At 34.5% G+C, this 14,343-nt stretch overlaps 1 protein-coding gene across 5 annotated transcripts in view; it reads left to right on the forward strand.

Annotated features, from left to right (window-relative positions):
• The window catches only part of ESR1 (estrogen receptor 1), a 191,390-nt gene that overhangs the window by 126,050 nt on the left and 50,997 nt on the right, over nucleotides 1–14,343 (forward strand). For all 5 annotated transcript variants that reach the window (XM_084515516.1, XM_084515515.1, XM_084515518.1 and 2 more), the window contains one exon: nucleotides 8,603–8,938. In XM_084515516.1, the coding sequence (XP_084371642.1) occupies nucleotides 8,603–8,938 (336 nt within the window). The remainder of the gene's footprint in view (nucleotides 1–8,602; nucleotides 8,939–14,343) is intronic.

The raw sequence follows: 14,343 nt of genomic DNA on the forward strand, positions 1-14,343 counted from the left end.
ACAGAACAGTCCAGGGTGGAAGGAACATCAGGAGGCCTCTTGTCAGGCCACCTGGTCAAAGCAGGTTCAACACTGAATTCAGATCAGAATGCTTAAGACTTTTCCAGTCAGGTTGTGAAAATCTCTATGGACAGAGATTTTTCCCTACCTGACAACCTGTTTTATGCTTCTTTATATGCTCTAGCTAGTCATGTAATAATATTTTACTACTGAAGAATTGTTGATATTTTACTATTGAGCAATATTTCTTTGAGATTGTAAAGCCAATTATATCTACATATTAATTTACATTCTCTTTTTGGTCACTTACGTTCTTAAAGATCCTAATTAGACTTTTATTTTTATGACATTTTTCATGACAGATACAACAGAAAGATTGTTTCTGTTCAAATTTTTGATAGTTTTAAAATGAAGTTTAATATTCCCGCTGTGCCTCCAGCTCCCACTTGCCCTTACTGAAGGTACCTCCTAGCATTACTCTTCACTGTTTTTGTGTGAAGCCTAGAACAGCTAGTGTCCTCGTCCTGAGCTTGAGAAATTCCTAGAGTACCAGAGTTTCTGATTCTGCACTTGGTTAGGCATTTACAGTTCATTTCTTGTACTTTTAGGCCTTATAGCTTCAATATTTTAAGGAATTTATCTAATTTCTAAAGTGTAGCAGTTACAATTTCTCTCTTTGAGAGATGTATTAATGGCCTCATACTCCTAAACTGACCTGGCTTTTCCAAATCACGGTTAATATATGGTTATTTTAAAGGCTTCATTGTGAACCCAAGAATGTTTATACCTTCACTGTAAGGATTATATAGAAATGGGGCTGATGCCATAATTACTCCAGCCCAAATTCAGTATGATTTGTGCAGGAGTGTCAGCACTGAAAGTGATTTAATTGAATGATGGATTAATTGACCTTCTTTTGCTTCTCTTGTACAAATCCTCTGGCACTCTTTAAAACATGTGCTGTGAAGAAAGAATGTCAAAATACATATAAGGAATAAGCATGTCTTGGACCTTTATCTGTAGTTAGTAGTTTTCTGGTTCTCAGACCATGAGTTATGAATGGTCACTAGAGACCCCAAATTACATTTGTCTGTTTGCTAACTGTAGTTGATGTGAATACTAGGACTGTGCGATGCTTAATGTAACAATCAATAAGCAAACTAGCGGAGCAGAATGTAGGGTAGAACTGTGATTTCTGTATGTAAGCCCTGTGCCCAGCACCCCTTACTGCATCTCTTTCTCTCTCTCTTTTAGAAGAGGTAGCACTGATTATAGAGTGAGAAGTCCTAGTTAGGAAAGAGATAAGAGCCATTAAAAAAAAAAAAAAGTGAAAAATTCCCTGGATTTTTATTTTTGATTACATCACCTACACTCCCAGGCTTGATTTGTTAAGCTGCTAACCAGCCACTACTCCAGTCCGGTAGTCTTTATTTATTTTATTTTTTATTTTATTTTATTTTATTTTATTTTATTTTATTTTATTTTATTTTATTTTATTTTATTTTATTTTATTTTATTTTATTTTATTTTATTTTATTTTATGCATTAGGTGGTGTACAACCATCTGATATGACCATTGTCCAACATAATTTAATGGAAAAAAAGGGGAACTGCATCCAGGTCCAATACTGGGTGAGGTATACAAACAATGAAGTGTCTTGAATTTCTTGAATGTATCTTGGCTGTCTTGAATTGATGGAGGACTTTGAAAATCAGTATCAGTAAATTGTTGTGGCAGATATTCTCAATATAACAAATATTGAGGTACATCAGATTCTGTTCTGTCCATTGTAGGAAAAATGGAGATTTAAGAGCCTGTCTAAGCCAATTCTCAGGACTATATTTGCCTACTGATATAGACTGGCAAAAAGTTATTGCTTTAGAAGAATATAATGTTCAGTGATTAGGCCCAGCACCAGAGTGATGATCTAGTTGTAATATTTTTATTTCTTTCATTTGACTTGAATTATTACAGTCAAAGACTGTCTGTAAATATTAAAAACAAAACAAACAGAAAACAAAACTTTTATAAACAATACATGGCTTAATTATAAATATCATATCCAAAATTATTTATAGAATCATAGAATGGCTTGGGTATGAAGGGACCTTAAAGATCATCTAATTCCAGTCCCTCTGCACTGGGGTATTTACATGCAATGGAAAGAAAGCACTAAAAAGGAATAGTCTGCATTTACCAGGAATCCATAAACAAGCAGGAGAAACTTCAAAGCCAAAAGCTAATTTCTGAGCAGGCAGTTTTTAAGTAGGAGCTTCTTCTGTGTGTTAAAAGTTATTTGTTTTGCAAGCTAGCTCCAGTAAGACATGAAACAGCACTGATATGAATGAGAAGCTATTGCTTATAAGCTTGTTGCCTAGAAACAGAACTCTGGTTCTCCACGTCTGGCACTTACCCTGACTTTACGTTTTGACTTGTCAAGTTTCCAAATCTACTGTGTTTCCACTACTTTAAATACTTGAAAAGTAATCTGAATGTCTGTCAAGTAAAAAGTGGAGGTTAATTTGCATTGACTATTGCAAGGATTCCCAATGGCACATGTACCATTAGTGGTACAGCTCCAAGTTATGTGCTAATGAGTTTTATGCAGTACTTGCATTCTACTGCCCATGGCTGGGGCAGTTACTGGTGCCATTATCACTATGTGATTGAGCTGAGCTTTGGAACTGTAGGATGCCAAAGCACTGTGAGTAACGGAAAGACAGTGAGCTGAAAAGAAACATTTTCCATATCATTTATGTGGTTTCTAAGCAGTTAGAGGATAAAAGCCAGATATTGTGATAGAGATTTTTTTTGTCTTTGATTTTTGACATTTTGACTGATAGTTCAACAGTGTGCTGAGTCTCTGGTTGTACTTTCAGAAAAAAAGAGGCACGGGATTTAACAGTTCATTGACTTGTTACTTCCCTGAATTTCTCCTCTAAACCTATCAGCATCTGGCCACTGATAAAAATAGAGAATAATCTAAAATACAATTGGAAGAAACATAAATTTTCCTTGCAAAAGTAGAAAACTACTGCATCAGTTACAAATATTAAAAGCACCTTCTACTATTTTGTTACAAAGCTCTTCTACTGTCACTGAATCACAATGTGGAAGCCAAGATTGTATCTACAAATATCCTGTTTGTTTGCATGCTTCAGGGCTAACACATGCTAAAAACAAAAACAGAAGGCTTTTTGTGTGCCTAAAGTTTTAAATTGAAATGTTTATTAAATAATATACAAGATACTCATGCATACCAACATGAGGTGTTACTTTTAATTTTCTTGCTTGCTCGCTGTACGATTTTGTCTTTTTACCTTGATTTTAATAGGTAAAATTATTTGTTTATAAAAGGTTAAATAGAAACTCGTATCTCCAGCAGACTTTCTGTAGCAGTTTCTAGGACAAAATACTGTCTCATCCCACTGTATGGACCCAGAATGCTGGAGTCAAATCTGCTGTCACTTATGGTTGAGCAGCATGTGTTGTACTTTTGCACATTTATTGAGAGGGAGAGTTAACAAAAAAAATGCTTCAGTTGCTTTTGAATATATTTTTATGGCCTAGTATAGACAATGATAATGAACTTCAAAGAAGGTGGTGACTTTAAACTATTTTAGTTTTACGTTGTTCTGAGTTCAAGATAAACAGAACTAAACTAACCCAGGTTTACTGAATCGGGTATTTTGAGGAAAGATACTGAAGCTGTGACATCCCTATCAATTCTCTCTCTCTCTCTCTCTCTCTCTCTCACACACACACACACACACACACACACACAAAGAGAGAGAGAGAGACTTTGTTCTTGGCTGGATTCTTTGCAAAGTTGCAAAATGAGCAAAGTGAGATTCTCAAATGTTAGAAATTTAAGACTGTGTAACCTATGTTCAACTACCTTGTGGTGTGATAGTCTTACTACTATCCTTTCCCTTCAATAAAATTTTGAAGCTTTATTTTTTTGTTACTACTGATAAGTATGTATCATAATATGAGTAACTGATTTTGCAGATGATTTGCAACATGTAGGAATGTAAAGACTGTCCATTTTTTTTTTTCAGCTTGTGGACACAAATACAAATTAGCACAGAGTAAGAATGTACATTCTGCCTTTAGTAAGAGCATGCAGATTTTCTGTTACCCTCTGGCACCCCTTTCCAGTGGTAAGGTAGCTTTCCCCTACTAGTGGCTTACGCTTAATCAAAACCTTTAGCATTTAATTTTTAAGATGTGCACATGAGCTGTAACTGCAGGGATGTCTATACAAGTTTGCAACCAAACTTGTGTGATGGCATGCATGCTGAGAGCCACTGTTGGATGGCTGAGATTCCATGTTTGTCCAATGCATTGGTGATTTAGGATATATTTTTTTAATAATCTAGAATTTATCTTTTGTTCTATTTTAATCACCTGTTTGCAAATGCAGCAGAAGTGCTTCACTGATTAAAGTTTGATTCTACAATCCTTATTCAATTTTATTGCTGGTCAGGTACTACTGAATTCCAGGAGTGTGCAATTGTTCAACAGTTTTGCAGCTTGTCTCCATGGCTGAACTTAGATATGAAGCATTACTGTTTTTGAAAATCTTGTCTGTTTTAGCTTTACAATGAAGTGGAAATTGTTTGAGAGCCTTTGTAAGGTACACAGAACTTCCATTTTTGGTTGAATATTGTTTTTCTTAATATCTGGCAATTCAAGCTCCATTATTGGTGGAACGGTAGAATCAAAATTAATGCATTCATATTATTAAAAAAGATCAAACTTACAAGATCATGTCACTTTTGGCAATGAAACTAGCTCAATAGAATTGTCCTTTTTTTTTTTTTATGGAATTACTGACTGTGCATTGATATTATCTTATTATTATTATTATTATTATTATTATTATTATTTATTTATTTATTTATTTATTGTAAGAGATAAAATTTGAGTAAGCTGAAGGAGATTTGGAAGCACTTACATTTTTCAGAGAGATATTCACTTCTATTTCATCCAAGAAAATGAATAACATAATCACTATGTTGTGTAACCATCCACGGGATAAGTGGAAAGTTAGTAGCAATTTCTATAAATCTCTTACTGGTGTGATGCTAATACAGATTCAAAGACCTTTATGTCCATCATCATAAATGTTTCCGAAATGATGCAGAAGGAATGTGTACTGTCCCCTTCTTATTTTTCCGGATCTGCTCTCTTCAAGATTTAATGTAGGCTTCCTAGATTTACTATTATTATTATTATTACTATTCATGAAATAAAAACAAAAAAAAATGATTTGTGCAGGGCATTTCTTCAAAATTCAGGTTGTGTTCAACTTCAGTCAATGTACCATGTTTTTCAGGGTGAAGAGAACCCAGTGCAGATAAATTAAAAATAAAACTATCGCTCTCAGAAGTTAATTGATTTGTAAATTTAGCATGCTTACATTTGCTATCTGTCCTCTGTTATGTCAAATTATCATCCTATCCTTGTTTTACACAACAAGACATGGCTGGAATACGTTTAAAGCAAAACAAAAGAAAATTCTTCCCTACCTTCTAGTAAGCTATGGCATAGAGACTTAAGCCAAAGGTACTCTACTTGCATGTATTAACCCTTGATGGTTTCTTTTTTTCCAGCAAAAATGACCTATATCTTTCACTGTCATACCAATGTCTAATGTATTCACAAGTTCAGCTTTGTTTCTGCATGGTGTGAAGAAGAACCTTGTCAGCTGTTCTGAACCTTCCACTGGGTTCATATCTCATTCATCTTGCTACACTGGATTTTGTCAGTTTGTATGTTAAATGAAAGACAGGCAGACCTAATCAATTCATCTCTTTCTTGCACCAAACATATTCCACATTTCAGATAATCTTACATGTCTTTCACTTATCACTTTTTATGTATTACATATATATGTATTTAAATGAGAAGAACAGAACTGCATATAGTGTTCGTTGTAGTGTGTCTCATGAGTTAACGTAATCTGTGATTTATGAATATGCTTTGTCCTCCCTTCCTCTCCTGGTAACTTCCAACATTCTATTTACTTTCTAAACTAGCTTATCTGATGTTTTTATAGTATTATTGTAACCCTAAGATCTTTCTGAACTATGTCAGTACTGAGTCTATCTATTTATGAGTATGTTGAACAGTGTAGGCCCCAAGGATACTACTAACTCTTCGAAAGGAAATTACTGCATGTGCAGATGTAGAATTTGGGATGTGGGAAGGCTAGCAAATGCTTTAGTGTATACAAACCATGTGGTTTTGTTCATATGATTATGTCTGCATATTTCAGAAGGTAAATTCTATTCAACAACGTTACAGTGATATAAAGCATACAACAAAAATATCTGTTATGGAAGAGCATGACTACTTTTGAGTAGTTTAATGAAGTAAGCTATCAATGAGAATAACACTAGGATGATATTTTGCCAAAATAAGTCTAGCATTTTTTCTTGATAGCAATGATCATCTTCTAAACAGAAATAGTCCAGTGGTAAGAAAAATTTGGTATTACTGAAGGAAAAATGGGAGCAGTGATGCAATGCAAACTTTTGGCTTACAACTTGTTTAACTAATGGGAAAATGTAGAGAGGTCAAGTAGTAAGGGTGATGAAAGATTCATTGAACTTGTTGTGTATGGAAAAATTGAGAGACTGGAATCAGGAGCCCTGCTAGATTTTGAAAGAATTAGACTTCAAGTCTAATTAATCTATTAATCTTCAAGTACTAATTCAGTGAAAATATCACCATATTCAAAGAAATAGGCACATTGACCTAAAGATCTACTCTGTTCCTTTGAGACTGGGAAAGGACACCTGCTGACATAATCCAAAAGCTACATCTGAACATTTATACAAACAAATATTGATTTTGGGATGAAGGTGCTACTAACAAAAATTGGGAACCTAAAGGCTTATATTTCTGTGGTATGAAAAATCTGAGCAAAGACTGTGTTTTCCTCTCCCCCATCCATTTGAAAGACCTGTATTTGTTTCCTTCAACTGCCAGCAGTTCTCAAAGTTTTATATTATTATTATTATTATTTATTTTTATTTTTATTTTTTTTTTAATTGTTTTCCTTCCTCTGTTTCTTGAATAGTTTGCCTCCTTCTTCTCTATAGATCTTTATTCCTTTGATTATCAAACTGGGAATGGTACAGCTTTTCATGGGAACATATTGCATGGGAACTCCAGAATAACCCCTGTGCCCACCCAGCACTGGAAATGGAAGTAAGGGAACTACCTACAAGGCTCTGACTAGTCCTCCTGCCATTTTGACAGGCGTTTGGAGAGACTCAGTAGCTGAGGCTCTGATTTCCTAACGGAAGAAGACCACACTGCAGATTATTTCCTCCTTTTTTCTCAGTTTCAGAAATGGGATTTGGGTGTTGCTGTACATACTATAAATAGCAGGCATCTAACTTGGTGGGTCAGCTTCTTCATCTCTTTACAAAAAAAAGCAAGGGAGAGAAAGAAGGGTTGGCCTAGCTTCTACACTTGTGTAGTAGAAAACACTTTGTTTTCTAGTGATCTGCTTCAGTTAGGACTAATGAACTGTGAATACTGTGTGGTGCGGTCCATGCATGGGCTGCCCACACAGATGGTCTGGCAGGCTCTGCCCACCCAGCAGCAATGGTTGCCTCAGTATGGTTTCAAGCAAGCTAGATCCTTCATAGGCTTCTCTTCACAGCTCAATTCCTTGTATGCCTTCCTTATTATTTACTCATCCCCCATCCCCATTCGATAACTGGTTTAAGGTTTTAACTCAGCCTCAGAATGCCTGTGCCTTCTCCACTGAGAAGCAGCCTTGATCTTCCCTTTCTTGTTGGAGTCCGTGTGGGCTTTATCATTATATTTTGCTTGTAACCTTTCCACAAAGGGAGATTTTGTTCTACTGTAAGGTCTTATGTTGTTGTTCTAATTAGTATGGCTGACTTGATAATTTCCAAAGGTTTAGGGTCATTCAGTGCTAAGCACGTTGCAGAAATGTGCAGTAATGACAAAGATAGTTTCTGTTCCAGTTGTAACAGGCTTTTGACAATAGGTCTCCCACATTAGATTGGAGGTTGCAATTATCTTCCCTTTTCTTGCTTTTGTTTATCTGCTTATATGGCAATCTTTATTGCTGTATAAGCCCGTCTTATGCTGGGAACTTTCTGGATAGTTCTTACATAACTAGGAAGATCAAACACTCGTCAGTAATAGTGTTTAGCTAAAACTGGTGAACTTGAGCAAAACCTTGGATAGTTTTTGAGAGCTACTTCTGTGATCCATCTAGTCCACTCAGATGATGAAGTAACATTGATCAGTCATTGAAGAGTTGCATGCTAGAGGCTGGGACATGACCTTGAAGTTTGTGCTTAAAAAAAGATGTTTATTTCCAGGTACTGACTTCCTTTTGTCACTATTCCTGACACTATACTTTTTGAAATACTTTTTCTCTCCAACTACTCTTGTAAGATTCCATGTGTAGGAAGAAGCCTTGACAAAATAAACCAGGCATTAATGCTCCATAGGTCTATCAACAACAGATTCTGATTGGCTGAGGCCATATTTATGTAATGCCTGTGTTTAAGGAAAGGAGTTCATTATATTCTTATGTGTCTCTAGGAATCCGGAAAGACCGCAGAGGCGGGCGAATGATGAAACAGAAACGGCAAAGAGAGGAACAAGATTCCAGGAACGGGGAGGCTACTTCTACAGAGCTGCGAGCTCCCACCCTTTGGACAAGTCCACTAGTGGTTAAACATAACAAGAAGAACAGTCCAGCCTTGTCCTTGACAGCAGAACAGATGGTCAGTGCCTTGTTGGAAGCTGAGCCACCCATAGTTTATTCTGAATATGACCCAAACAGACCATTCAACGAAGCATCTATGATGACCCTGTTGACCAACCTTGCAGACAGAGAATTAGTGCACATGATCAACTGGGCAAAGAGAGTTCCAGGTAAGGAAAGAGAGCCCCAGTGGAGCATAAAAGGCTAATCATGACATGATTACAGATACAGTTTTAAATTCCTAATTTCACACTAATTGTTCCCAAGTATAAATAATTAAAAAAATAAATCACAAATTTCATGTCATATCGGTTGATAGAAAACTACAGGGCAATATAAGTGACTTTAAATCTTTTCCTGACTGTAAGTGCAGGAAAAGATATTTTCTCTGCATGATTGAATATTGTATGGTTTGGGGAATATAAATACTGTTTTCAGATTAAAAAACAAACAAACAAAAATTTAAGCTAAAATAAATTAATAAAAACTGAATCTAATCTGTTCAATCTAAATACATTAATTATTTAGTTCCATTTTGAGATCATGTTTACTCAGATTTTTGTAATATATCTCAACATTTCTCCCAAGCCCATAAGTTTCAGTATTATTAATTTAATTGTCAGTTTACCATTTCAAACATAAATTAGAACTCTTCCATAAGTTTTGGGTCTGAAAAGAGATACAGAATAGCATTTTTTTTCTGAATATTTTTTCCCACTGGAAGTGGATGCTATTATTTTTAATATTTTGTTGCATCACAGTTGCTTACCTTTAATCCCTCATTTCTATGAGGGAATTTAAGAATAGAGAGACCATTTTGGTTGAAGTTATGTTATACATTTTTTCATGTAGTTTAATTAATTAATATCAGTTAATTGAGAGTGCAGTTTCATAATTAAGGTTCATCATCTTTAAAAGTGTCAGTCTACAAGGTTTCTTTTCAATAAATTAACATTTAAATGGTTATTAAAAATTTATTACAGATCCTGTAATTTTACTTTGTAAATAATACACAATAATTTATATTTTAAATTCATTGGGATTCTGATTTCTTAAAGTTTTTACTGGAGCTGTTTATTTCATTAAAATAATGTAGCTGTCTTATGAAAGGATGCTGGAGAACACTTCCACAGTTTTCACTCACTATTACAGAGTACATTACCTCAACAGCATTACTTGGGTTATGCCCTTTTTCTGTTTTTCTGCATTTAAACTTGGCAAGATTGTTCTTGCTAAATCAATAACCCATAAAACCTGAGTCTTTTCCAGTCCTTATGGGTTCCTTTTTTAGCACCTTTCACATGTCACTTTGTGGGCTCCAGCGATGACCAATGAGAACCTCCAAGTGTTCCATTTCTCATCTGAGAATTTTATTCTTTCAGTGGCTAAAGCCTGATCCACAATCTGTTCAAGTCAAAGATGCATTCTTCTGTTAATTTGATGTGCTTTGGATAATGCCTTTAGAAAATGTCTTTGGAAGATGAACATATGATCATAATGTTAAAGTGATACACTATCAAAACAGCTGAATTCAAATGATATATCTACTGATTTTAGAGAGATAATTAATCTAACTGATAAAAATAATAAAAAAAATAAACAAAACAAATAAACAAACAAAAAAAACACATTACTTTACACCCAGTATGAATACACCACATTCTAAATTCAGTATGTTTTCCAACTGGAAACATTTGTTTCTCTGACATTTGATTTAGATAGTTAATGTAATTAATCACAATGTGTTTTGGTATATAGCAACAGTGTTAGGGAACTCAAATCTATTTTTTATTCAGAAATCTCCATGAAACTTCTTGTTCCAAGATGATTACATCCAGGAAAGATCAAAACCCAGCTTGCTTTGCCAAATAATATCTTTTGTTTCCTAAGCAAACTTCTGATTTGGAAAACCAAATGTAGAAGGTTATCAATTATTTATGTATGTCCAATGTATTTTACATTTAAACTAATTAAACTAAGACAAATGTCTCTGTGTATACATGAATAAGCACTCTAACAGGTGAATTTTGATATAAAACAGGTGAACTTCGTTTTAAAAAAAAAATAAAAATCCCTTCCCTTCCCAGTCATAGTTATATCAATTTGACACTTTACGAATAATCTTACCAAATGAAAGTTTTAACATAGAATATGAATAGTTTGGGTATTCTGAATATATGTCTTTGCTTGACAACTCTTTGGTTCTTGGTATCCTGATTTGCACAACTGTATACATGTCCAAAAGCATAAATTAATGTATTTTAGAAAGAATTAAGACCCAATATTTTATATGTCTCTAAAATTTGCTTCTTTACATAGCTCTGGAAAGATTTTTTTTTTTTTTTCATTTTATTTTTTTTCGGGGGGAGGATAGGGATGTTTTTGGTTCTAGAAAAGTCTAAGTATTCTTAGTTTTTATATTAATTTATGGAAGTAATAATCATCTTTCAAAGAGGACTCTTGCTTGGATTGCTTGCTGAAGTTTTCTTCTGTAATGTACTAATGTACTATTCAGTAATAGCTGTACTTTAAGAGAAATGTTTCTGATAACATAAGTTATATTTTCACCTCTACAGTATGTTACATTTGAATACCGTCTTATTACTAGGAATTACACAATACTGATTAATTAGTTTTTTTTTGTTTGTTTGCTTGTTTTTTCATATTCATTATACATAAACAGAGAAACCGAGCAACTGCTTTTTCTTTTATTTACTTTGTCCAACAGCATTGTGGGATTCCACTGAGTTATTTTCTCAACTAATTTACTACAGTTTCAAGCTTCAGAAGCCAGGATAAAAACATTTTTCTAAAGAGCGAATGTGCTTTTAACCTGTACCAAACGCAGTTACAGGAAGCAACCTCTCCTACGCACATCTCTCAGACATTGGAAGCACTGCACAAGTTCATTTAGTTAAATGCAGACTCTTAGCAGATGGATAGGAAGGAGCAAAGTTGATGTGAGTTGCTGGGTTGAGAGCATATTTGCTGAGGATAGAAGAAAATGATATTAAAAGAACAGAAATTCAGTGAAGATGCAGCTTAAAAAGGACTTTCAGGATTGTGTTTGGAGCTTATATTGCCATGTAGGTGTTAAGAGCAAGTGTGTCAAGGCAACTTGTAAAGTCCTTGTTTTGGTAAGCCAATCTTTCTGATGATGTAAATAAGTGGTCATGGATGAAGAAACAGCTAATTAGAAGATGGACTTGTTAGAAATAACTTAATTCTGCAAAAAGGAATAATGAAATCACTGTAATCAGCTGCCTAGTACAACATGGACAGAGACCTATTGTAAAGCCATGCTGAGGACAGTCTCCAAATTGAAGTGAGTAGCTTTGCAGATGTGCCCTTATTGTAAAAGTGACAACTGATCCAAATTTTTATTTTAAGTTGTTCAGCTTTAGTTCAAAGTTCTGACTTTGTATTAACAAATTTGCATAAAATGACTCTGCAGTCTTGATGATGTTGACAAATTGCTATGGAAAAGAGAACTTGTGGCAGCTTGTTGTGCCTAACCTTAAAGAACAGTCTTCAGTATTTAAGTATAACACATTAACGATAAGTACATGTATAACAAGTTAACGATTGTTAACTGAGCTCATAGCAAAGTTCTCCCATGACAGTGCATTTCATAATATGCCAAGTCCATAAAAGCTTGTTTTAATTTTCCTTTGAAACCTTGACCACTGATACAAATGGGCTTGCCAGATGACACGTGCAAAAAACTTGTAGTGTCCTATGACATACACAAAAAATTCAGGATGCCCCACAGGACCTGTTCTTTACATGGCCTAATGGGTATTTTGGCTTAAATCCTCCCAGATGGCCTCTTTAAGACAGTAGTGATGCCTTGTGATTACCCTAGCCAGCTGGGATAGCAAGCAGCTGCACTCAGTGTAGGTGCAAACAGATTGTGGTGGGCTAGAATTTTTGTACACATGTAAACTGAGCTTTTTACCATTTAATTTGGACAAATCACTAAAAATCACACGTTAACAGGTATTAGAGTAGATGAGTAACCATCTTGATCATTTCTGAATCATGTATTCCTGAAAAACATGTCTTTCTATTTTCTCCTTAGCCTACATAACATCCTGGGGATATACTACCACCTTCAATCTTGAATAATATATATTTTATTTTTTTTTAGTTTAGTGAATTTTGCTCATGGTCTTTTATACAATGAGCAAAACCATTTATTAGCTTTTCTACAGAAATGCTGATATGTCAAGGGAATTAACTCACTGTGCTTTATTATTCACTTATTCACTTACGTTTATATCATAATATCTATATCTAAAGTTCTGTATTCTCTAAAGGAGGATGGTATTGCCAATGGTCAACATTTTTTTTTATTTTTATTTTTATATATTTTTTTTTTTTTGTGGAGAGGATCTTGAGATGGTAAGAGACATAACGAGTTCACACAGTGAGCTCATGGTAGAGTGTAGCTTTAAGGAGATTTTGTTGTAAGGGTGAAATCTTTGGCACTGCTGCTACAATCTTGTATAACTATTTACCACAAGTACAGTAGCTGTACAACTTAATAGCCCTAAAATGGTACGCTGGGCACACAAGCTTTGAAGTTTTGAGATGATTCACGGTGTTGTACTTATTTTATGGCTTCATGAACCGAGGAGATAAACATTTTGGCACTGATTTTTTTTTTTTTTTTTCTGTTTCAAAGCCACAGAAGTTGCTATTTTCTAAAGATATTGTTTTCTTATTTGACCTTCTAAACTGCTTTGATTGTTAAGTTAGGAACAGTATGTAAAGAGGCCAACAATAGCCACAATTTTACATTGCACTTCAGTGACACCAAACCTTGAAAAAAAAATAAAAAAAGTGAACATGTAATGGAAAGAAAGCAACCTTGTACACGAATGGTGTATCTTAGTAACTCTAGATGTGTTTAGGCATGGGGCAATTTGCAGAGTTTTCATGTGCAGTAGTCCTTATGGCAGTAATTTGCAATTAGCTTGAAAAAGACAAGACTTGCAGCTGCTGTAATAGGTTTTTTTTTTCTTTTTTTTCTTTTTCTTTTTTTTTTTTTTAACAGACCTTCCAAAATAGCTGCAAAATATCTCCTTTGACTAGTAGGTTTCCTGTGGAGTTTTACAGCAATGTTATTAGAAAAAAAATAATCCTCTGCTTATCAGTTACTTTAATCTGTAGAAGTGATAGTCTAACTAATACCCTGAAAATAAAGGAAGCCAATACATCTGTAAGTGAAAGAGGAATGCTAGCAAGCACCCGGATCTCACTTTATGGATGCTTTTTGCTAATTTAATTTCTGTAAAGTTTCAGTTCATTGCCATGAATGCAAGAGATGAGAATCAGTCCTTACAATGGAATAACATAGTAAGTTACCATTTGTATTCAAACAGCAGATTGAGAGGTATCATGCAATAGCACAATTATGTGAGGCAACAGAGTAAGGTTAAAACTGTTGGATATCATATAAAAGCTTTTCATCACTGTGTTTTCTTACTGTGTGAGGCATCTTTAGTCTTTCATGTCTATACTGTGTAAAAAACAACAGCCCTTTCTCTCCTCCTTGGTCGTCTTCTGGGTA

The sequence above is a fragment of the Aythya ferina genome (genome assembly GCF_964211825.1).
Source record: "Aythya ferina genome assembly, chromosome: 3".
NCBI classification, from domain to species: domain Eukaryota; kingdom Metazoa; phylum Chordata; class Aves; order Anseriformes; family Anatidae; genus Aythya; species Aythya ferina.